The sequence below is a fragment of the Salvelinus namaycush genome, chromosome 29 (genome assembly GCF_016432855.1).
Source record: "Salvelinus namaycush isolate Seneca chromosome 29, SaNama_1.0, whole genome shotgun sequence".
Lineage (NCBI taxonomy): Eukaryota > Metazoa > Chordata > Actinopteri > Salmoniformes > Salmonidae > Salvelinus > Salvelinus namaycush.
The window spans coordinates 16,245,957-16,269,767 of NC_052335.1; the positions used below are offsets into that span (position 1 = coordinate 16,245,957).

Here is a 23,811-nt window from a genome sequence, read left to right on the forward strand (position 1 = left end):
TCATAAAGGGCTAGCCTCTAGTGAGTGTACTGTAAATTAGGCAGAGAATGATGAGTGAGTGGTATGCCATATTGCCATGAGTTGAGTAAAATTTAACTTAGTATTTCATCGTGCACAGCACATTAAAAGGAGTCTGTGGCACAGCCGTATCCTGAAGTTCACCTTACATAGCTTATATAAACATCCTGGTATCACAGGTTCACTCAGTATTTTCATAACATTGGCTACTCCTGCAATCTTATAAGAAGCAATTACCAGAGGAGATAACTTGAATAATGTGGAACTTCAAACTGTAGGGGAGATATGGCTGGAAAAACAGGTGATGGAGACAGACATAATATCCTCCCTTATCCCTATGCTCTCCCCACGCTGGCAAGGTCACTCCAGCGTGTCCAAGTGCAGAAAACACCTGTTTCCAAAGGGTCAGTTGTGAAATAGGTCCTCTCTTCCCTGTGTGGAATCTGAAGGCTGATGCCGTAACCAAACACTCACAGCCGGAGCCCCAGGGATAGATGGGAAAAGCAGTTATGCTCCATTAAAACTCCATGCTCTTGATAGCCACTCAGGGGCCTGTCTTTCTCTCCGAGGAAAGATGGCAAATCAGAGAAGTTGACTGCAGGTGCTCCATCAACTCCTTTCCTACCACATGGCCTCTAGCCTGGGTTGGGTAGGCTAACCAGTACCTGACTGCAAAAACAGTCAACAAGTACAGAAAACTTATTTTGATCACTCTTGTTGCTGAGAATTTCCCTGCACTGCAGAGAATGCAGATGAGCTTCGCAATTTACATAGATTCACAAAAATATTAATAGTATTGCACTTTTAATGTAACCTAGTTTTGCCCAGCTAACTAATGGTCTAACCACCGATCAAGTAACATTATGGACTAAACATTCAAATCTTGTAGATGCAGCATTATTTTGCTGTGACAATATAGGTCAAATTAAGATCCTAACACCTGTACAGAAGCACTTTTGTCTCATGATTTGTGGTTTAAGTTAGTTTTTGTAGAACCGCACTGTGCTTTCTATCTTCTCATAGTTATACGAGAAAATCACATGATCATTAAGGGCTACGCTTTTACATTATCTCCATCAGAGATCCATTCCTCTTACTGAAACATGGTGTAGTACTTTGAGTTTTAAATGAAAATATGAGATAGTTACAAAACTGAAATGGTTGTTATATGGTAGGCCTAGTTTAAATGTACATTCAAAAACCTTTCCAATAACAGTAGATGTCTAAATGTGTGCTGTTGTTAATTAACACAGGTCAAGCAAGGTTTCCATAAAGGAGTCTTAAACACTCCCACTGTGGCACACAGTGGTTGAATCAACGTTGTTTCCCACGTCATTTCAATGAAATACGCTGAACCAACTTGGAATAGACATTGAACTGACATCTGTGCCCAGTGACTTCTGGGAGAGGATGATGTTATTCTCCGCTCCTCCTTACAGCAGAGAAGTTTTACTCTACCTGGTGGCATACTGGTTTCAGACATAGACTCTATATTGAGGAAGCAGGGATGATATAAGATTCAGTCATTTTTCAAATCCTCAGAAAAAGTTCACAATTATTATTCGAGTTTAGTAGAGAAGTTGGAATGTTTTATTAAAAGTACCAAAATCCTTACATTAGTTATATTACAACGTGTAAATGTAAACCACGAGAACTTTGCATTGTACACACTGCAAAACACACAATAATCATAGATGGCGCCGACAGACATGGCAGCTCTGCTTCTGGCGCCAAAGCAACTTCGCAGTATTTCTTTTGGTGTTATTTCTGTCATAAAAAAAACTCAAAAAAATACAAGCATTTCGCTGCACCCACAATAACATCTGATAAATATGTGTGAGACCAATTAAATTTGATTTATACAGAAGGTAACGTTTCACACAGTTCCAATATTAGTGAAATAAAGGTTGACTGCCACCTAGTGGTCAAAAAACAGCTATGCCAAAAGACCGAGGGACCCTCTCCATTTTGCCTGTAATCAACATGGTAAAAGTTCTTAATGCCATACAAGACAAAATAAAAATGAATGATGTACGAATTCACAGTACAGTTAAATAAGATTTCCACTTAAGCATACAGGCTGTGGAAAAATGAGTCAACAACATTAAGTTCCAACTGTCATATTTACAAGTGTGATATCCCCATTGTTAGCTTGGCGGTGTTCTTTTTGTCCTTAAGAATCTTGGACATGAGCTTCTCATAGAACCATTGAATATCCTGTGTGTCCTCCGGCCACTGCAGGTAATCCCTCTTCTGGGCAAAGGTCCTAATGCCTTCATGTTTCATCAGTCTGTAATGGGGGACTTCCCCACAACCACCATGATGAGAACATCTCTGAGCTCCTCCAGCATCCTGCTCTGAGCCAGGGTAAGGCCTCTAGGCACCAGCCGTCCTTGAGGAACTCTTTAGACACGATACAAACTGTCTTCCTGCTCCCCCATATGGCGTCCCTGATATTGAACAGGTGATCTTCACCTGGGATGAAGTCTCTGACCTCGAAGCAAGCAGCGGAGGACGTTTCGCTCTGCGAACTGAGAGTCTAGTCTGTTCAACAGGGCGGTTTCTACCCACTTGTAGTCGTTGTTGCTGAAGCATAAGTAAGCATCGTACCGAGGCCCACCAGCAGAAAGATCCCTCCTAGGGCCCTCAAGGATCCTGGCGGTCACCTTTTGTAAACTTTGAAGAGGAATCCACGGAGACGAGCAAAAACGATTGTTCCGACCATGATCAGGATGATGAGCGCTGTGCAGCCGATGAAGAGCGAGAGCCTCAGCTCCTGAACCAGCCTCTCCGTCATCCTCCTCACACGATATGACTGAGCTGTAATTCAACAGGCTGATGCCATGGAGATCTGAAGGAAACTCCACAGCTGAATTCATTCACGCCAGGGTCAGGAAAAGTCACGTTAGTCCCTTTCAGCCACGTCAGAAAGTCCTCCAGACCGCAGTCACAGTGGAATTGATTCCTATACAGGTTGATCCAGCTGAGAGAATGGAAAGTCGCTGGGGTCAGGAGAGGCCAGGAAATTGTAAGAGAGGTCAACTGTTTTGAGACCTCTCTGGGAAAATGTCTGCTTTGAGGTATGTGAGTGAGTTGAAGTGAAGATCCATCTCTTCCAGAGAGATGAGGCCTTTAAATATACCATCTGGGAGAGCCTGCAGGGAGTTTAAAGCTTAAATCCAGACTTAAAAGCTTGCCAAGATTTTTCAAATACATGCATACACTCTCCCCGTGCCCCATATCATCTGCAAAGGCGATGTTCCTTAGCTCAAGCAGCTTCAGAGAGTTCACAGCTGGCACTGAAATATTATTGTTAAGGGTGCACCACTTTATGAAGTTGTTACCATACCAGAGAAACTCAATGTGCATTAATTTAGTTAAAACTGTGTATACATCCTCTAAATTAGTTAACCTGTTGTTTTGAACGTTAAGTATGATCGTATTATTAGCAAAGACAGAGAGGCCCTCTAAGGACGTAATCTTATTATCAGCCAAACGAAGAAGTTGGATGTTTGGTAGTGGTGCAAGGGAACCATATGTACCTAGTTCCCGAATAGAGTTTCCTGTAAGATCCAGAACTTGTAGGTTTGGAAGTCCTTTAAATGCCTTGATATCCCAATGCACCAATATGGTTGTAAGATAAATCAAGTTCTAAAATATTGGGTAGATTGTCAAACGTGTAAGAATAGATTTCCCCTATAAGATTGTGTGACAGGTTGAGCTTTTGTACATTTTGAAGACCAAAAAACGCCTCCCCTGTCAATCTGGTTAATTTTGTTTTGGGCTATTGTTATGTACTCTACCTCTCTCAGCGGACTGAATACTGCATATTGCAATGTAAATATAAAGCATTTGGACAAATCTAGAATCTTGACACTACTATTCTTGAGGCCCTCAAATGTTTGCCTGTCTGGGTCTTTCACGTTGCTGAAACCAAATGATTTCCCCATGGTGCTGTGTTCCAGAATAAGATGGTGGATTTTGGTCCCTTGGATTGCATTGAAAAACAATTTTGCCTTGTCCACATCGAATCCATTGGAAGATAAGTCAAGTGTCTCCATGGACATGTTCCGAAAAGGATTTCCGCATCGTTCCAGTCAAAGCCATACTGAGTCATGCTATATAGATAGAGGCTGCTCAACTTGAGGAGCCGAAAGTGTTTGCCTTGAAAGCCAATCAAATCTTCCTCACATATGCTTTCCATCCGGTTTAGGGCAACGTTTAGCTCTTGGAAATCTGTAATGTTCACAAAGAACAGAGCAGGCTGGATTCTTTTCACCTGGTTACCATACAGATCTAGTGTTTCCAAGGAAACCAGGGGCCTGAGATAGTCACCCTGTAAATAGATTCAGTCAGGTCACACCTATATAGAGAGAGAGCTCTCAGGTTGGACAGTCCCACAAACGCATCTGGCTCAATTTGTAAACCTGTGTTATACCCTAAATAAAGCACTGCCAAGTTTTCCAGCCTTTGAAAGGTGTTAGTTCTTATAATAAGCCCATTGACTCGTTGCCAACTGAGATCCAGTTCCTTTAACCTTTCAAGCCCAGAGAAGGATGTCTCATTGATCTCACTGATGTAGTTATCCCTCATATACAAAATGGCAATGTATGGAGGCAGCGCAGGGACCTGATATAGAGACTGGCTGGTGCAAGCTGCTATAGAGCCATATATTGGGCATTTTGGGGTGCATTTCATCACCTGCAGGTATTCTCCAAAGATAGTCAGCAGTATAAGGTTCCTCATCATCCCCCTGGCAAAAAGTAGAAAATAATGCAAATTATTTAAAATTATTGTTATTCCATCACAGGGCTACAGTACATCAATTCATTGGATGTACAGTACCAGTCAAAAGTTTGGACAAACCTACTCATTCAAGGGTTTTTCTTTATTTTTACTATTTTCTACATTGTAGAATAATAGTGAAGATATCAAAACTATGAAATAACACACATGGAATCATGTAAACTCAGCAAAAAAAGAAACGTCCCTTTTTCAGGACCATCTTTCAAAGACAATCCAAATAACTTCACAGATCTTCATTGTAAAGGGTTTAAACACTGTTCCCCATGCTTGTTCAGTGAACCATAAACAATTAATGAACATGCACCTGTGGAACGGTTGTTAAGACACTAACAGCTTACAGACGGTAGGAAATTAAGGTCACAGTTATGAAACTTAGGACACTAAAGTTGCCTTTCTACTGACTCTGTAAAACACCAAAAGAAAGATGCCCAGGGTCCCTGCTCATCTGCGTGAACTGCGTTAGGCATGCTGCAAGGAGGCATGAGGACTGCAGATGTGGCCAGGGCAATAAATTGCAATGTCCGTACTGTGAGAAGCCTAAGACAGCGCTACAGGGAGACAGGACGGACAGCTGATCGTTCTCGCAGTGGCAGACAACATATAACAACACCTGCACAGGATCGGTACATCCGAACATCACACCTGCGGGACAGGTACAGGATGGCAACAACAACTGCCCGAGTTACACCAGGAACGCACAATCCCTCCATCAGTGCTCAGACTGTTCGCAATAGCCTGAGAGAGGAGGACTGAGGGCTTGTAGGCCTGTTGTAATGCAGGTCCTCACCAGACATCCCTGGCAACAATGTCACCTATGGGCACAAACCCCCCGTCGCTGGACCAGACAGGACTGGCAAAAAATGCTCTTCACTGACGAGTCTCGGTTTTGTCTCACCAGGGGTGATGGTCAGATTCGCGTTTATCGTCGAAGGAATGAGCGTTACCCCGAGGCCTGTACTCTGAAGCAGGATCAATTTGGAGGTGGAGGGTCCGTCATGGTCTGGGGCGGTGTGTCACAGCATCATCGGACTGAGCTTGTTGTCATTGCAGGCAATCTGAACGCTGTGCGTTACAGGGAAGACATCCTCCTCCCTCATGTGGTACCCTTCCTGCTCGCTCATCCTGACATGACCCTGCAGCATGACAAGCCATCAGCCATACTGCTCGTTCTGTGCGTGATTTCCTGCAAGACAGGAATGTCAGTGTTCTGCCATGGCCAGCGAAGAGCTCAGATCTCAATCCGGTTGAGCACATCTGGGACCTGTTGGATCGGAGGGTGAGGGCTAGGGCTATTGCCCCCAGAAATGTCCGGAAACTTGCAGGTGCCTTGGTGGAACAGTGGGGTAACATCTCAGAGCAAGAACTGGCAAATCTTGTGCAGTCCATGAGGAGGAGATGCACTGTAGTACTTAATGCAGCTGGTGGCCACACTAGATACTGACTGTTACTTTTGATTTTGACCCCCCCTTTGTTAAGGGACACATTATTCAATTTCTGCTAGTCACATCTCTGTGGAACTTGTTCAGTTTATGTCCCAGTTATTGAATCTTGTTATGTTCATACAAATATTTACACATGTTAAGTTTGCTGAAAATAAACGCAGTTGACAGTGAGAGGACGTTTCTTTTTTGCTGAGTTTACAGTATTACAGTAACCAATAAAGTGTTCAACAAATCAAAATATATTTTAGATTCTTCAAAGTAGCCACCCTTTGCCTTGATAACAGCTTTGTACACCCTAGGCATTCTCTCAACCAGCTTCAGCTGGAGTGTGTTTCAACAGTCTGAAAGGAGTTCCCACATATGCTGAGCACTTGTTGGCTGCTTTTCCAAGTCATCCAAAACTATCTCAAATGTGTTGAGGTTGGGTGATTGTGGTGGCTAGGTCATCTGATGCAGCACCATCACTCTCCTTCTTGGTCAAATAGCCCTTACACAGCCTGGAGATGTGTTTAGGGTCATTGGCCTGTTGAAATACAAATGATAGTCCCACTAAGCGCAAACCAAAAGTCTAAATAAATCACAGACAGTGTCACCAAGCAGAGCACCCCTACATCCACCACCTCCTCTTCCATGCTTCACGGTGGGAACCACACATGCAGAGATCATCCATTCACCTACTCCGCGTCTCAGAAAGATACAGCGGTTGGATAAAAAAATCTCAAATTTGGACTCATCAGACCAAAGGACAGATTTCACCGGTCTAATGTCCATTGCTCGTGATTCTTGGCACAAGCAGGTTTCTTCTTCTTATTGGTGTCATTTAGTAGTGGTTTCTTTGCAGCAATTCAACCATGAAGGCCTACTTCACACAGTCTCCTCCTGAACAGTTGATGTTGATATGTGTCTGTTACTTCAACTCTGTGAAGCATTTATTTGGGCTGCAATTTCTGAGGCTGGTAACTCTCATGAACTTATCCTCTGCAGCAGAGGTAACTCTGGGTCTTCCTTTCCTGTGGCGGTCCTCATGAGAGCCAGTTTCATCATAGCACTTGATGGTTTTTGCAGCTGCACTCAAAGAATTGACTGAACTTCATGTCTTAAAGTAATGAGGGACTGTCGTTTCTCTTTGCTTATTTGAGCTGTTCTTTCCATAATAGGGACTTGGTATTTGACCAAATAGGGCTATCTTCTGTATACCACCCCTACCTTGTCACAACACAACTGATTGGCTCAAACGCATTAAAGAAAGAAATTCCACAAATTAACTTAAGGCACACCTGTTAATTGAAATGCATTCCAGGTGACTACCTCATGAAGCTGGTTGAGAGAATGCCAAGAGTGTGCAAAGCTGTCATCAAGGCAAAGGGTGGCTACTTTGGAAAATCTCAAATATATTTTTATTTGATTAACACTTTTTTGGTTACTACATGACTCCATATGTGTTATTTCATAGTTTTGATGTCTTCACTATTATTTTACAATGTATAAAATAGTTTAAAAATATATATTTTTAAAAAATGGAATGAGTACGTGTGTCCAAACCTTTGACTGGTACTGTATCTCTCAGACTTGGAGTATCCCCTTCAGGTGAGACATCATTGGCTATAGAGAATTCACATGTATCTGTCTGTTTACACTGAAAGGTCCATAGTCCATTGGTTCTGTCCCAACCTGATAATGAAAATCCCATATTTATGTGCTGAGTACACATTCTTACTCTAGTCTGTAGTCACAATGCTCACATAGGGCTGTTTGTTTTATATGAATGAATCACTTCTATCCTCAAGTGTGTACACCAATCCCACTGTGCGGGTTGAATCAGTAAATGTTGTTTCCATGTAATTTCAACCAAAAGAATCAATGTGATGACATCGAATCTACTTGGAAAACTGATTGGATTTGCAAAAAGCCATCAATGTAAGAGCATTTTATATTTTTTAACTCAACTTAACCTAAATCCAATGACATGGTGATATTTTTCATTGATTTCACATTGAATTCACGTTAGGTGACAACTCAACCAAATGTAAATGAAAAATAGACGTTGAACTGATGTCTGTACCCAGTGGGATGAGAGCATTGGGCAATTTAATTAGGGCCTCAATTTATTTGATGTGGCAGGACTCTTATCATGTAAGCAGAAAGGTGTATCCTGACACTTTTTAGGTAAACAGCTGAGCAGTGGTGTAAAGTACTTAAGTTTTTGGGGGTTTCTGTGATTTACTTTACTATTTATATAGTAAAGTATATAAAGACAATAATGTACTTTTTACTCCATACATTTTCTCTGACACCCAAAAGTACTTGTTACATTTTGACAGGAAAATGGTCCAATTCACACACTTATCAAGAGAACATCCGTGGTCATCCCTACTGCCTCTGATCTGGCGGACTCACTAAACACATGCTTCGTTTGTAAATTATGTCTGAGGGTTGGAGTGTGCCCCTGGCTATCTGTCGATTAAATTTTTTTTTTTTTAAATGGTGCCTTCTGGTTTTCTTAATATAAGGAATTTTAAATGGTTTATACTTTTACTTTTGATACTTAAGTATATTTTAAACCAAATACTTTTAGACTTCTACTCAAGTAATATTTTACTGGGTGACTCAGTTTTACTTGAGTCATTTTATATTAACATATCTTTACTTTTACTCAAGTATGACAATTGAGTACTTCTTCCACCACTGCAGCTGAGTGATGGGGCTCGAGAAATGTAACCATTGATGGAACAAGGACTGACCATCTAATGGAACAAGGACTGATCATCTGAGAGATTTGAAGCTATACAGTGTTAGTTTACAATTACATTGTTTGCAAACAATTGAGTTAAACAAGCTTACATGTTGGGTTATGATAGGGTTAGTTAGACATAAGCTCGTGAGGCATGTATTCATTATATTTTTCAAGAATCAGAAATTGGATGTTGGCCTACCAATCCCAGATTCCCCCTTTAAATGTACTTCTCTAGAGGCTGCAATTCTGGGACATTTTATAAAGTTGCCATCCAAAGAACTGTGAGGTGTTAATAGACTCCAAGATGACAGCAATTGTTCAAGTCTGGTGCGTCAATGCGTAAAGTAGTCTTTGCAATGTAACCATTCACGTCTATAATTTACGGTCTAATTTGTTATAGTCGACATACGACCCCAAAACAATAGTCTGGGTACCAGTCTTTTTAGCGAACATTCCACAATTGACACTTGTGTTGGCACAGGAGTAGTAAGGAGTGGAACGTTATCTAAAAGTTCTGGTAATGGCTGAACTGAGACTGCAACCAGGCTACCATTTTTCTCTTCTTCTGATATCTATCAACTATTGGACGACACAATAATGCAATTATTAAAGTAGGCCTAAACAGTAGATTAAAGGTAAAAGTTGTAACTTACCTGAAGTCATGCGCGCGCTGATAACCCAAATATGCGTCGAGCTGGTGAGTATGTTTATGGGATAGGTTACACCCCTCTCAGATAAATCAAGCACTGAGCGAGTTCGTTTAGCATGGCCCGGTGCCCCGTGTAGGTGGAGATTTCATTTTACGACCAATGAACGAATCCCTCTACTGTTTTTTCATAAATTCTTTCCCATGAACGGGGAGGATCTAACTGCTGACATCATCTCTCAGGCCTCCCCCGCTATACTGCCACCTACTGATGGGAATAGTTTATAGACATCATCTCTCAGGCCCATAATCTCTCAGGCCCCTCTCCAACACCAGGGACCTCATTTATAAACGTTGTTTAGGCACAAAATCTTCCCCCAAAACATGCGTGCGCTGGTTTTCACGCAAAAGTTGGAGATTGTAAAAACTGAACTTGATGTGAGAATGTGCTTATCCTCCCACAATCTTTCGACCATGCATATGCATGGTCTCTAGTGGTTGAACTATTGCATTGCAAGAAGGCAAACGTAGCCTATTAGTAGCCTTGTGCAAATGGGGAATATATGATGCCACTTATTCATAACAAAAGAACAGGTAGCTAAATATAATAACAAGACCCAATCATTTGCAGTTAGCGAGAAGAGCAAAAGTCTATTTATTTTATGGTTGTATTTAAAAAATAATTTGAAATAGACATCTATTTCCTATGATGTATTTCATTTCCATCATCATTGCAGAATAAATTCCTCACCTTTACTGACTGTGATGGTTTCATATTAGCTAAATAACCTACAACAAATTAGGAAGACCATTCGTCCCATCTCTCATTTAATTGGACCCACTTCACAGTAGTAAATTGATAAGCTATTTCAAGTATTTTGCTCTATTTGACCCAATCCAAAGCGCAGTTAATGGTAGAACAGATGGTTCACCTTTTCCATTGACGTTTGAAGGCTACGTCTGAATACTATAATGTCACATTTCTCGAGTAGATAATATTTCATTTATAAACATAGATAAATATAATACATACAGTGAATTCCGAAAGTATTCAGACCCCTTCCCTTTTTCCACATTTTGTTACGTTACAGCCTTATTCTAAAATGGATTAAGTTATTTTTCCCCCCTCATCAATCTACACACAATATCCCATAATGATAAAGCAGCAGACAGGTTTTTAGAAATGTTTTCAAAGTAATAAAAATTAAAAACAGAAATACCTTATTTACATAAGTATTCAGACCCTTTGCTATGTGTTGTATAGCACACTGTATTACTTATACAACTAATATAAGGACAGGACATGAGACGTATAAATTAACGTGGGCATTGTTTAATGCGTTTCACAGGAAGAACATTCCAAGCATTTCAATGTAGGTAAGCAAGGGGGGGTTACAGGTGCCCTAAAGGGACAAAACTAGAATATCAATACCCAACATATTCCTCCCCCTTCACTTTTGATGGCTCATAAGGAAAAAGTAAATATTCACTGTTTTGCCTATTGTTTTCTTTTTAACAGAAATTCTCTGAATGTAAATAAATGAACTTTTCAGAATAACCTTTTATGAACTAGGGAAAGAGGGTAGACTGCCTCAGTTCCCAGACTTAACCCTGGGGTGTATTCTGCCCCAATGTCGGAGGTTAGTCTGAACTAAATAGTCAACCTGTCAGGGGGTCGTCTTTCTCTTGCAGGGTAATGACGACGTACAGGTGAGTCTACAGTCACATTGTCTCTGAGTCTGAGTGGTGATGGTGTATGCCCAGACTGGGGTGCAACAGTACCCTGAGTAGGCACTCTGGCTGGTTCAGGTGAGTCTGGAGCACGTTCCACATTTGTATGTTGCTGCAGTGGATGTTCAGGCTCGTAGTCATGGTAGGTCTCCAGTAGCTGATCTTGGTTTGTCACTTGACAGGAGTCATCTCTGAGGTTGGTTCCTGGCAACAGTTGATCCACATGTTTCCTCCAGATGATGTTTTCCGGTATGTGAACTGTGTAGGGCACAGGCCCTGTTTGTGCAACCACTGTGGCTGTTATCCACTTTGGACCTTTGCAGTAGTTCCGAGCAAGAACTCTCTCTCCAACTATGAAGCTTCTGTCTTTTGCTTTGCTCCGTCTCTCTGCCTGTGCTCTCAGTTGTGTCTGTACAACCTGTTTAGTCTTTGGAGGTCTCAGGAGGTCGAGTCGCATGCGAAGCTGTCTGTGTTTCTGTAGGTTAACAGGAAGGTGTTTTAGGCGCATATTGAGGGAGCCCTTACCTTGTGATGTTTTTAAAGCTTGCGTCATCGTTTCGACAAACCGCTCAGCAAGGCCGGGTGATACGGTGCTGACTTGATGTGCTGAATTCCATTTGCTTCCATGAATGACCGGAACTCTTCAGACACCAGTTGGGGGCCATTATCGCTAACGAGTTGCATTGGCAAGCCAAAGTGACTGAAGATTGACCGTAGCTCTTCGATGGTTCTCTCCGCTGAGGTGCTCTTCATCAATGTGACCTCAGGCCATTTGCTGTGTGCGTCAACTACAACTAAGAACATACGATCCTCCAGTGGGCCTGCATAATCTATGTGGACATGCTGCCAAGGCTCCACTGGGAAGTCCCATGGGTGTAGTGGCGCTACACTCATCTTTTGACAAGCAGAACATGACTTGACCTTGTCATCGATAGCTGCGTCAAACCTGGCCACCAAAAGTAGCTGCGTGCAATCTCCTTCATTCGCACCATGCCACAGTGCCCTGAATGGAGCTCTTCAAGCACCTGCCTTCTCAGCGGCGGTATGATGACTCGAAAACCGCATAGCAAGCATCCAAACTGAACTGTGAGCTCATTTCCTCACTAGGTAAGGTTGTAGACTGTCTGACATCTCTCCTTTTCCACGAGTGACAATATCCACGACCTCAGACATCACTGGATCAGTGTGGGTGAACTTTTTCACTTGGACAAATGTAAATGGAGCGTTCGTCACTTCCTTGAAGTAGAAGATTTCAGCCTGGGAGTGCTCAGTGTGTGCAACAGGTAAGGAAAGCCTTGAGAGGCCGTCTGCATTGCAGTGCTGCTCAGACTTTCTGTACTTGATATCGTACTGGTGAGCAGATAACAATAATGCCCATCGCTGCATGCGGCTGGCTGCATGCGGCTGGCTGCAAGCGACGGAATGCTGGTGTGGGGACCAAAGATGGAGGTGAGGGTTCTATGGTTCGTCAGCAGTGTGAATCGTTGGCCAAACAGAAACTGATGAAATGTCTTAACTCCAAGCATAATGGCGAGTGCTTCACTCTCTATCTGTGCATAATTGCTCTCGGTTTTACGTAAGGTCCGTGATGCGAAAGCAATTGGCCTTTCTTCACCTGATGGAATGATGTGTGAGACAACCGCACCAACGCCGTAAGGCGATGCATCACATGCCAACTGTAATGGCAAGTTGGGGTTGAAGTGGGTTAGGGCCTCTGACTGAGCTAAGGCTGTTTTCACTTTCTTGAAGGCCTCCTCACATCTGTCTGTCCACTTCCACTGTTGGGTTTTGTTCAAAAGTTCATGCAGTGGCTTTAACAAGTTAGCTAGGTTTGGCACAAACTTTGAGTAGAATGTCAGTTGTCCTAAGAATGATCTCAGCTGACTCACATTCTGTGGGGATGGAGCTTCCACAACGGCCTTCACCTTCGATGGCGCCATGTGGAGCCCCGAACTGTCGATGACGTGGCCCAGGTACTCAACAGAGGATCAGAAAAACTCGCATTTGTCCTTCCGGACCCTCAGACCGTACTCCTCCAATCTCTGTAGTGTAGCGTTCAGGTTTCTCAGGTGCTCCTGCTCATCTTTGCCGGTGATGAGTAGATCATCGAGGTAACATTGGACCCCAGTGAGCCCGCTCAGTATCTGGTCCATAGCTCTCTAAAACAAGGCCGGAGCTGAGGTGATTCCAAAAGGAAGCCTCCGGTACCTGCACAGTCCTTTGTGAGTCACTATGGTCAACAGTTCTTGTGACTCTTGGTCCACATGCATCTGTAGATAGACTTATGTCAGGCCTATCTTACTGAATTTTTGTCATCCAGCTAAACCAGAGAAGAGGTTGTCAATGAGGGGTAGTGGATATTTTTCAGCAGTCAAGACTGGGTTAATTGTGACTTTGAAATCACCACAGAGTCTGAGTGATCAATCTTTTTTTATGACTGCAACAACAGGTGTAGCCCATTCACTAACATTCACTGGATACAATACTCCACTCTCCGCTAGTCTGTTTAGCTCAATTTCAACTTTTGGTTTTATGGCGTATGGGACGGGTCTAGCTTTGAAGCTTTTTGGCTTGCTGTCTGGTTTCAAGGTCAGTTTAACTGTTATGTCCTTCATACTGCCAAGTTCTCCTTTGAACACATCCGTGTTTACTCAATATTCCTTGTAGGTTTGTGTCCTCTTTTGCAACCATGTGAATTTCCTGCCAGTTTAGTTTGATCTTTTCCAGCCATGTGCGTCCTAGCAATGCTGGATGGTTGCCTTTCACAATGTAGAGTGGTAGCTTTACCTTCTATTTGTTGAGCTCCACTGTAACAATCACGCTTCCGCTCACTGGAACAATCTCACCGGTGTATGTTTTCAGCGTCATCTTTGTGGGCTGTAGTGTGAGGTGATGTAGTTTCTCCTTGTATACAGCCTCAGACAGCAAAGATATGGCTGCTCCAGTGTCCACTTGCATCCGTACTGCATTTCCATCCAGTAGCGGTGTCACCCAGTATCCGTGTCCATTGTCTGAAATGGACAAAACATGCAAAGATTCTTCCCCTTCAGACAGGGTATCACTTTGTTCATTCTCTGTGTGCTCCATTTTATGAACTTTCTTTTTGTACCCCCTGAAGTCGCTTTTCCTTTGTTCAGTACTTTTGTTTGATTGTGTCTTTTTGTTTTTACATGCACGTTCGATGTGACCCTTTTTTCCACAACTTCTGCAGTCTAAGTCTTTGCACCAACACTCCTCTGCTTGGTGACCTGGTTTCCCACAGCGATAGCATGGCTTCCCACCTACTACCTTGTTGTTTAACTCCGTAGACACCTTATGCACTTGGGTCGATGCACTTAGCTGTTGTGCGTCTTTATTTGCCATTTCCATTGACGTACTCACTTCTATTGCTCTCTGCAATGTTAAGTTCCTCTCAGTCAAAAGGCGTTTCTGAATTGCCTCGCTGCGCATGCCACACACTAACCTATCACGTATAGTGTCACGCGGTGATCGCCCAAATTCACAGTGTTCAGATATCTGTTTCAATACAGCCACAAACTGTGAGATTGATTCCCCCTCTTGATTTCTCTTATGAAACCTGAATCTCTGCGATTATCAGTGGTTTGGGAGAATAATGTCCTTTTAAGGTAGCCACAATTTCATCATATAATTTATCACCAGGATTTTCAGGCATTACTAGGCTGCGCAGTAGATTGATTGTTTTTCCTCCCATAACAGTCAAAAATGTTGGCACGACTTCTGCTTTAATTCCATTTGCCAACACAATGTACTCAAAACGTTCTGTGTAAGAACTCCATTGTTCCACAGATTCATCAAATGTTCCTATATTTTCAACCAATGCAGACATTTTTGGTTTATTTTTCTTTCTCACACTTTTCAGACGGTCCCTTACTCCCAGACCCATTTTTTTTTTTTTTTAACTCAAGCGGACTTCACTTTCTCCCGCAGCGAAACTCTTCCTATCCCTCGAGGGTCTCGTTGCTGTGACATCAAAAGCTAGCTAGCGTCACTCGACTGGCTAGCTCCACGTTGTTTGCGTCTTCTACAGCGAAAAAAAATAACGAATTTAACTCAGACTTTCTGCCGAAGATAATGAGCATAAACGTGAGAACGTTTCTTCCTCGTTGCCAGTTTTGTTATATAGCACACTGTATTACTTATACAACTGATATAAGGACAGGACATGAGACGGAAGTAGAAATTAACGTGGGCATTGTTTAATGCGTTTCACAGTAAGAACATTCCAAGCATTTCAGTGTAGGTAAGCAAGAGGGGTTACAGGTGCCCTAAACGGACATAACCAGAATATCAATACACAACACTATGAGACTCGAAATTGAGCTCAGGTGCATCCTGTTTCCATTGATCATCCTTGAGATGTTTGTACAACTTGATTGGAGTCCACCTGTGAGGTATGTATTAACCAAAAAAAGTGTTATTCTGTATATCACCCTTACCTGGTCACAACACAACTGATTGGCTCAAACGCATTAAGGAAAGAAATTCCACAAATGAACTTTTAACAAGGCACACCTGTTAATTGAAATGCATTCCAGGTGACTACCTGAGAGAATGCCAAAAGTGTGCAAAGCTGTCATCAAGGCAAAGGGTAGCTAATTTGGAGAATCTCAAATATAAAATATATTTTGATTTGTTTAACACTTTTTTAGTTACTACATGATTCCATGTGTTATTTCATAGTTTTGATGTCTTCACTATTATTTTACAATGTAGAAAATAGTAAAAATAAAGAAAAAAAACCTGGAATGAGGAAAAAACCTGTGTCCAAACTTTTGACTGGTACTGTATCTCTCAGACTTGGGAGTGTGGTGGAAATTCTACCTTTAACTAATAATGAGGCAAAATCAATCAAGGTATTACTTTTATTAAAAATGTATTATAATAAGGTGGCTGGTCGCCCCAGCCACGCAGGTGAGAAGGAGTGAGAGCCTCCTGTACAAAGATTACAGGAGCTTTTATATAGTCAAGCTACCCCATGCAAGCATCTGCAAAACATGTGACCCTATGTATGTATGTGTGTGTGAGGGGAGATAACTGGGTGAAAAGGTTGCCTCAGTCTGTCGCAACTGAGTGAGGACAACAGGGGCCAGAATGACAGGAAGTCACTCCAGACATACTTCCTCTAACAGTTGCTCAACGGATCCCCCAAGTTGGGCAAGCAAGCGCCTTTTACTTTCCGCCCAGATGATGTATGGCCATACTCGTCTCACACACACACACACACACACACAAAACATGAATCTTTCCCCCAGAAACAGGCTCCAAACAAACAGAACAACAGCTCTATCACTGGTGTGCAGAATATAACACTTTGCCCTGTCTCCAGTTAAGCTAAGAGGAACCAGTTCATTTCTGTCTTTGGCTGAGCGCCTGGACATCATGGGGTCATTCTACACACACAAACAATCAGAACAGGCCTCTTTTAATGCGCACACACACTTTCCTATCCTATATGAGTTTGTCATATAAACTAACTCAAACCCAATGCCTAGGCTTAAAGACATGTTTTAGTACACAAGCATTAGTAAGGTTTAACTTCAAAATGCCCTCACATTCCCCCCTTAAAAAAACAAGTTTCTTATAAAACCTTCAGTTAAACCCTTCCAGCGTTAAAAAAAAACAAAAATTAACAATAAAATGAAAAGAATAAAAGATAAAAACCCCTTCTGGTGTTAGGCACTGCCATACATGGTAAATAACCTCCTTTGGGTTACTGAGTTTAATCCCTTTTTCTGCCATCAGCACAGTCTTCTTCACATCAAATAATATGTAGGAAATGACCATTGACTCTGGGACCACGTCTTCCCTTTAAAACACCATCTGCAGTTACCCCTCTTAAGACAATGTTTACAAATCAGATCAATTTGGGCACTGCTCAAGATTTGGATCAATATCATAAAACATTTATTTTAGTAATAGATATAGGTTGTTGGATTCTGGGTAAACTTTTAACATGGCTATACTAGAGACATGATAGATCAGAAGTAATACTATAGTATCTGAGGGGTGATAGTGGTTGTGGTTGTTACATCAGAGTTAATGGTTATCTGTAGGAGACAGATGGCTTTGGAATGTGCTGGCTGGACGGGAGGAAGTCACAGGAGTGCTATAGGTGATACAGGTGAAGAGCTTTGGATTAGACATCAAGGTGGTTGAGGTCAGGTCAGGTCACCTTAAGGGAGACAGAACGGTTTATTACTCTATCACTTCGTCTTCCTGTCGAACCATAAAATATGTAAGGATTGGAGAGAAGGTGGAGTGTCTAAATTGGAGTATATATATATATATATATACACACACACACACACACGTACACACACTTGTGGTGGTGGAAACATGTGATGACTGAATGAAGCTGTAGCGACCCTTTGGGAAGAATTAAACTTGGTTAAGCGTCAAGTTATTTACTCTGAAAATAAGAACCTAACAAGGTCAAATAGATTAGGATCAGTTTCACTCTCAGGATCAGAGTTCACCCTCTCCATTCACCAGGGCATGCTGAGAATAGTGTCAACAACTTTAGTACACAACTTCTTTACCCATGTCACAATTAGCATAACATCAATTGAAACAATCAATCCATAATACATTAATTGCTTCACTCATACAGTTATCAACATACTAAGAACATACTCAAATCAATTTGCCAGTTTTTTTTAAAAATCATTCAGTTTCCAAATCATAATCAAAACCCAATTAATTATCCAACCCAAAATTAAAATGAAATATGCTTCAGTGATTCACATTTGTCCCAGTACTTTAAGTTAAAAACCCTCAATTTAGCACACATTGACACTGGGAGAATGTAATTTATATTAACATACAGTATAATTACCCATAATTATAGTATTCACTTTCTGATCATGGTTATAATCACAGATCAGTATCCCAATGCATTCTTAATCTAAATGACTATACATTTAGCAGTGTGTAGACCTCTACAATCAACTTGATACCCCAAATTAAAGACAAGCCTAAATCAATTCTGGGCACAGTGGACCAACCCCCCCTTCAGGCACTCAATCTTCTGGCGTCTCTTCATAGCCTTCTTCAGAAATCTTCATAGTTCAAGTGGATGGCCCATGTAACATCCCAATTTCAATGTCTCACCTGGGCCGCCCCCACCTTTACCACCCATTTATATCTTGACCATTTGCCAACCAGCATACCAGCAACATGAGAGAAGTTTTGGAACGGATCTCTCTCCATGCGTACTCCACGCGTACTCCACGTGTCCCACTCCTGAGAGAAAAAGCATGAGAGAAAAGCAATTGATAGCTTTGATAGGATGCTGTACAATGGTAGCTGGCTCGGACTCAGGTCTCGCGGTAGATGTGGTTTGGACAGGGCCGGATTGAACGCCTTTGTCGCTCTTCTTCAGCTGGTTAGAGGGGGTTTTGAGGTTCCCACCGTTCTCGTGGTCAAATTATCCCCTCCATGCATTAAGAAACCGGCCGTAGTCACCCTCACGATAACCTCGAGAGGACAGATCAGAACAACAGTTTAGTTCAGTTCACTTCTGATTCAGGAAATCCAGACAAGCATCGACTATGACAAATTACTTTTACTAATTATTTTTAATACAAATCTCTAAAACACATGTCAAAGAGAATAACAACACATTCAGTTGAATTTTCTTTCTCCAAAATGGCTTATACTCCCAATCACACTGTCAACTTCATCGCAGTGTCACAGGATCAGAAAGTTAGACCTCTAACCCATCAGGAGAATCCCAGCAATCCAGCAGACCCAATCTGGTGAGATTTGTATCGAAACAGAACAGAACTCCTTCAAGTATTACTCGATACACTCCTATATATCACCGTTCCCCCATTTTGACTCACAATGTGAGTAACGTGTAAAAAACACACAAAAACACTACTGCTTAAAAATAAAACCATTTCAAATGACAAAATCAAATTAGAATCACTACCCATAATAACTCCATAAAGGAAAAACAAATTGTAGCCATACAGTCATAGGAAAATAGACTGAATACAGCCTACCTTTGAATAAAGGCAACGCCCTCTCCTTCTTCCCGTTGGTCCGAATCACAAATAGGGGTATGAACCATAAACTTCATCATAATGATACACATCTTCCTTTTGCGTGAACACTCACTACAGGGAGAACTACAAGAAATACACATGGCACAAAGTGACAGACTTATCTCAGATGGTTAACGGAAGCATTCTGCCAATCTGATCTTTAAGTGAGAAAATTGTACTCGGGGAAACTGCTCCTTATATCTAAGGAAGAAGGTCTTCAATCTACTCTATCATAAAGGGCTAGCCTCTAGTGAGTGTACTGTAAATTAGGCAGAGAATGATGAGTGAGTGGTATGCCATATTGCCATGAGTTGAGTAAATTTAACTTAGTATTTCATCGTGCACAGCACATTAAAAGGAGTCTGTGGCACAGCCGTATCCTGAAGTTCACCTTACATAGCTTATATAAACATCCTGGTATCACAGGTTCACTCAGTATTTTCATAACATTGGCTACTCCTGCAATCTTATAAGAAGCAATTACCAGAGGAGATAACTTGAATAATGTGGAACTTCAAACTGTAGGGGAGATATGGCTGGAAAAACAGGTGATGGAGACAGACATAATATCCTCCCTTATCCCTATGCTCTCCCCACGCTGGCAAGGTCACTCCAGCGTTCCAAGTGCAGAAAACACCTGTTTCCAAAGGGTCAGTTGTGAAATAGGTCCTCTCTTCCCTGTGTGGAATCTGAAGGCTGATGCCGTACCAAACACTCACAGCCGGAGCCCCAGGGATAGATGGGAAAAGCAGTTATGCTCCATTAAAACTCCATGCTCTTGATAGCCACTCAGGGGCCTGTCTTTCTCTCCGAGGAAAGATGGCAATCAGAGAAGTTGACTGCAGGTGCTCCATCAACTCCTTTCCTACCACATGGCCTCTAGCCTGGGTTGGGTAGGCTACCAGTACCTGACTGCAAAAACAGTCAACAAGTACAGAAAACTTATTTTGATCACTCTTGTTGCTGAGAATTTCCCTGCACTGCAGAGAATGCAGATGAGCTTCGCAATTTACATAGATTCACAAAAAATATTAATAGTATTGCACTTTTAATGTAACCTAGTTTTGCCCAGCTAACTAATGGTCTAACCACCGATCAAGTAACATTATGGACTAAACATTCAAATCTTGTAGATGCAGCATTATTTTGCTGTGACAATATAGGTCAAATTAAGATCCTACACCTGTACAGAAGCACTTTTGTCTCATGATTTGTGGTTTAAGTTAGTTTTTGTAGAACCGCACTGTGCTTTCTATCTTCTCATAGTTATACGAGAAAAATCACATGATCATTAAGGCTACGCTTTTACATTATCTCCATCAGAGATCCATTCCTCTTACTGAAACATGGTGTAGTACTTTGAGTTTTAAATGAAAATATGAGATAGTTACAAAACTGAAATGGTTGTTATATGGTAGGCCTAGTTTAAATGTACATTCAAAACCTTTCCAATAACAGTAGATGTCTAAATGTGTGCTGTGTTAATTAACACAGGTCAAGCAAGGTTTCCATAAAGGAGTCTTAAACACTCCCACTGGGCACACAGTGGTTGAATCAACGTTGTTTCCACGTCATTTCAATGAAATAACGCTGAACCAACTTGGAATAGACATTGAACTGACATCTGTGCCCAGTGACTTCTGGGAGAGGATGATGTTATTCTCCGCTCCTCCTTACAGCAGGAAGTTTTACTCTACCTGGTGGCATACTGGTTTCAGACATAGACTCTATATTGAGGAAGCAGGGAGGATATAAGATTCAGTCATTTTTCAAATCCTCAGAAAAAGTTCACAATTATTATTCGAGTTTAGTAGAGAAGTTGGAATGTTTTATTAAAAGTACCAAAATCCTTACATTAGTTATATTACAACGTGTAAATGTAAACCACGAGAACTTTGCATTGTACACACTGCAAAACACACAATAATCATAGATGGCGCCGACAGACATGGCAGCTCTGCTTCTGGCGCCAAAGCAACTTCGCAGTATTTCTTTTGGTGTTATTTCTGTCATAAAAAAAACTCAAAAAAATACAAGCATTTCGCTGCACCCACAATAACATCTGATAAATATGTGTGAGACCAATTAAATTTGATTTATACAGAAGGTAACGTTTCACAGTTCCAATATTAGTGAATAAAGGTTGACTGCCACCTAGTGGTCAAAAACAAGCTATGCCAAAAGACAGAGGACCCTCTCCATTTTGCCTGTAATCAACATGGTAAAAGTTCTTAATGCCATACAGACAAAATAAAAATGAATGATGTACGAATTCACAGTACAGTTAAATAAGATTTCCACTTAAGCATACAGGCTGTGGAAAAATGAGTCAACAACATTAAGTTCCAACTGTCATATTTACAAGTGTGATATCCCCATTGTTAGCTTTGGCGGTGTTCTTTTTGTCCTTAAGAATCTTGGACATGAGCTTCTCATAGAACCATTGAATATCCTGTGTGTCCTCCGGCCACTGCAGGTAATCCCTCTTCCGGGCAAAGGTCCTAATGCCTTCATGTTTCATCAGTCTGTAATGGAGGACATTCCCCACAACCACCATGATGAGAACATCTCTGAGCTCCTCCAGCATCCTGCTCTGAGCGAGGGTAAAGGCCTCTAGGCACCAGCCGTCCTTGAGGAACTCTTTAGACACGATACAAACTGTCTTCCTGCTCCCCCATATGGCGTCCCTGATATTGAACAGGTGATCTTCACCTGGGATGAAGTCTCTGACCTCGAAGCAGCAGCGGAGGACGTTTCGCTCTGCGAACTGAGAGTCTAGTCTGTTCAACAGGGCGGTTTCTACCCACTTGTAGTCGTTGTTGCTGAGGCATAAGTAAGCGTCGTACCGAGGCCCACCAGCAGAAAGATCCCTCCTAGGGCCCTCAAGGATCCTGGCGGTCACCTTTTTGTAAACTTTGAAGAGGAATCCACGGAGACGAGCGAAAACGATTGTTCCGACCATGATCAGGATGATGAGCGCTGTGCAGCCGATGAAGAGCGAGAGCCTCAGCTCCTGAACCAGCCTCTCGTCATCCTCCTCACACGATATGACTGAGCTGTAATTCCACAGGCTGATGCCATGGAGATCTGAAGGATACTCACAGCTGAATTCATTCACGCCAGGGTCTGGAAAAGTCACGTTAGTCCCTTTCAGCCACGTCAGAAAGTCCTCCAGACCGCAGTCACAGTGGAATTGATTCCTATACAGGTTAATCCAGCTGAGAGAATGGAAAGTCGCTGGGTCAGGAGAGGCCAGGAAATTGTAAGAGAGGTCAACTGTTTTGAGACTCTCTGGGAAAATGTCTGCTTTGAGGTATGTGAGTGAGTTGAAGTGAAGATCCATCTCTTCCAGAGAGATGAGGCCTTTAAATATACCATCTGGGAGAGCCTGCAGGGAGTTAAAGCTTAAATCCAGACTTAAAAGCTTGCCAAGATTTTCAAATACATGCATACATTCTCCCCATTTCACTCAACTTTGTACATAAATCCAATGACATTGTGACATTTTTTGTTGATTTCACGTTGAAGTCACGTTAGTTGACAACTCAACCAAATGTATAACAAATTAAGTTTTGAAGCTCTACAGTTTTAGTTTACAATTACATTGTTTGCAAACAATTGAGTTAAACAAGCTTACATGTTGGGTTATGATAGGGTTAGTTAGACATAAGCTCGTGAGGCATGTATTCATTATATTTTTCAAGAATCAGAAAATGGATGTTGGCCTACCTATCCCAGATTCCCCCTTTTAAATGTACTTCTCTAGAGGCTGCAATTCTGGGACATTTTATAAAGTTGCCATCCAAAGAACTGTGAGGTGTTAATAGACTCCAAGATGACAGCAATTGTTCAAGTCTGGTGCGTCAATGCGTAAAGTTGTCTTTGCAATGTAACCATTCACGTCTATAATTTACGGTCTAATTTGTTATAGTCGACATACGACCCCCAAAACAATAGTCTGGGTACCAGTCTTTTTAGCGAACATTCCACAATTGACACTTGTGTTGGCACAGGAGTAGTAAGGAGTGGAACGTTATCTAAAAGTTCTGGTAATGGCTGAACTGAGACTGCAACCAGGCTACCATTTTTCTCTTCTTCTGATATCTATCAACTATTGGACGACACAATAATGCAATTATTAAAGTAGGCCTAAACAGTAGGTTAAAGGTAAAAGTTGTAACTTACCTGAAGTCATGCGCGCGCTGATAACCCAAATATGCGTCGAGCTAGTGAGTATGTTTATGGGATAGGTTACACCCCTCTCAGATAAATCAAGCACTGAGCGAGTTCGTTTAGCATGGCCCGGTGCCCCGTGTAGGTGGAGATTTCATTTTACGACCAATGAACGAATCCCTCTACTGTTTT

At 41.8% G+C, this 23,811-nt stretch overlaps 1 protein-coding gene, 1 long non-coding RNA gene and 1 pseudogene across 2 annotated transcripts; all 3 read right to left on the minus strand.

The window, feature by feature from the left end:
• Positions 1–2,033: 2,033 nt before the first annotated feature.
• On the minus strand, positions 2,034–9,779 carry LOC120023974 (annotated as a pseudogene).
• Positions 9,780–16,246: 6,467 nt separating this feature from the next.
• Positions 16,247–23,811, minus strand: LOC120024181. The gene is made up of 2 exons (XR_005472810.1): positions 23,632–23,811; positions 16,247–18,874 (listed from the first exon to the last, which is right to left on the minus strand). It is a non-coding gene; the product is annotated as an uncharacterized LOC120024181 (long non-coding RNA).
• On the minus strand, positions 21,253–22,927 carry LOC120024180 (toll-like receptor 5). Its single transcript, XM_038968360.1, has one exon. It carries the CDS (start codon positions 22,895–22,897, stop codon positions 21,785–21,787), a length of 1,113 nt encoding a protein of 370 aa, XP_038824288.1. The 5' UTR covers positions 22,898–22,927; the 3' UTR covers positions 21,253–21,784.

Coding starts and splice junctions, on each gene's coding strand:
- LOC120024180 (XM_038968360.1), bottom strand. CDS start 22,897: ATGCATGTATTTGAAAATCTTGGCAAGCTTTTAAGTCTGGATTTAAGC.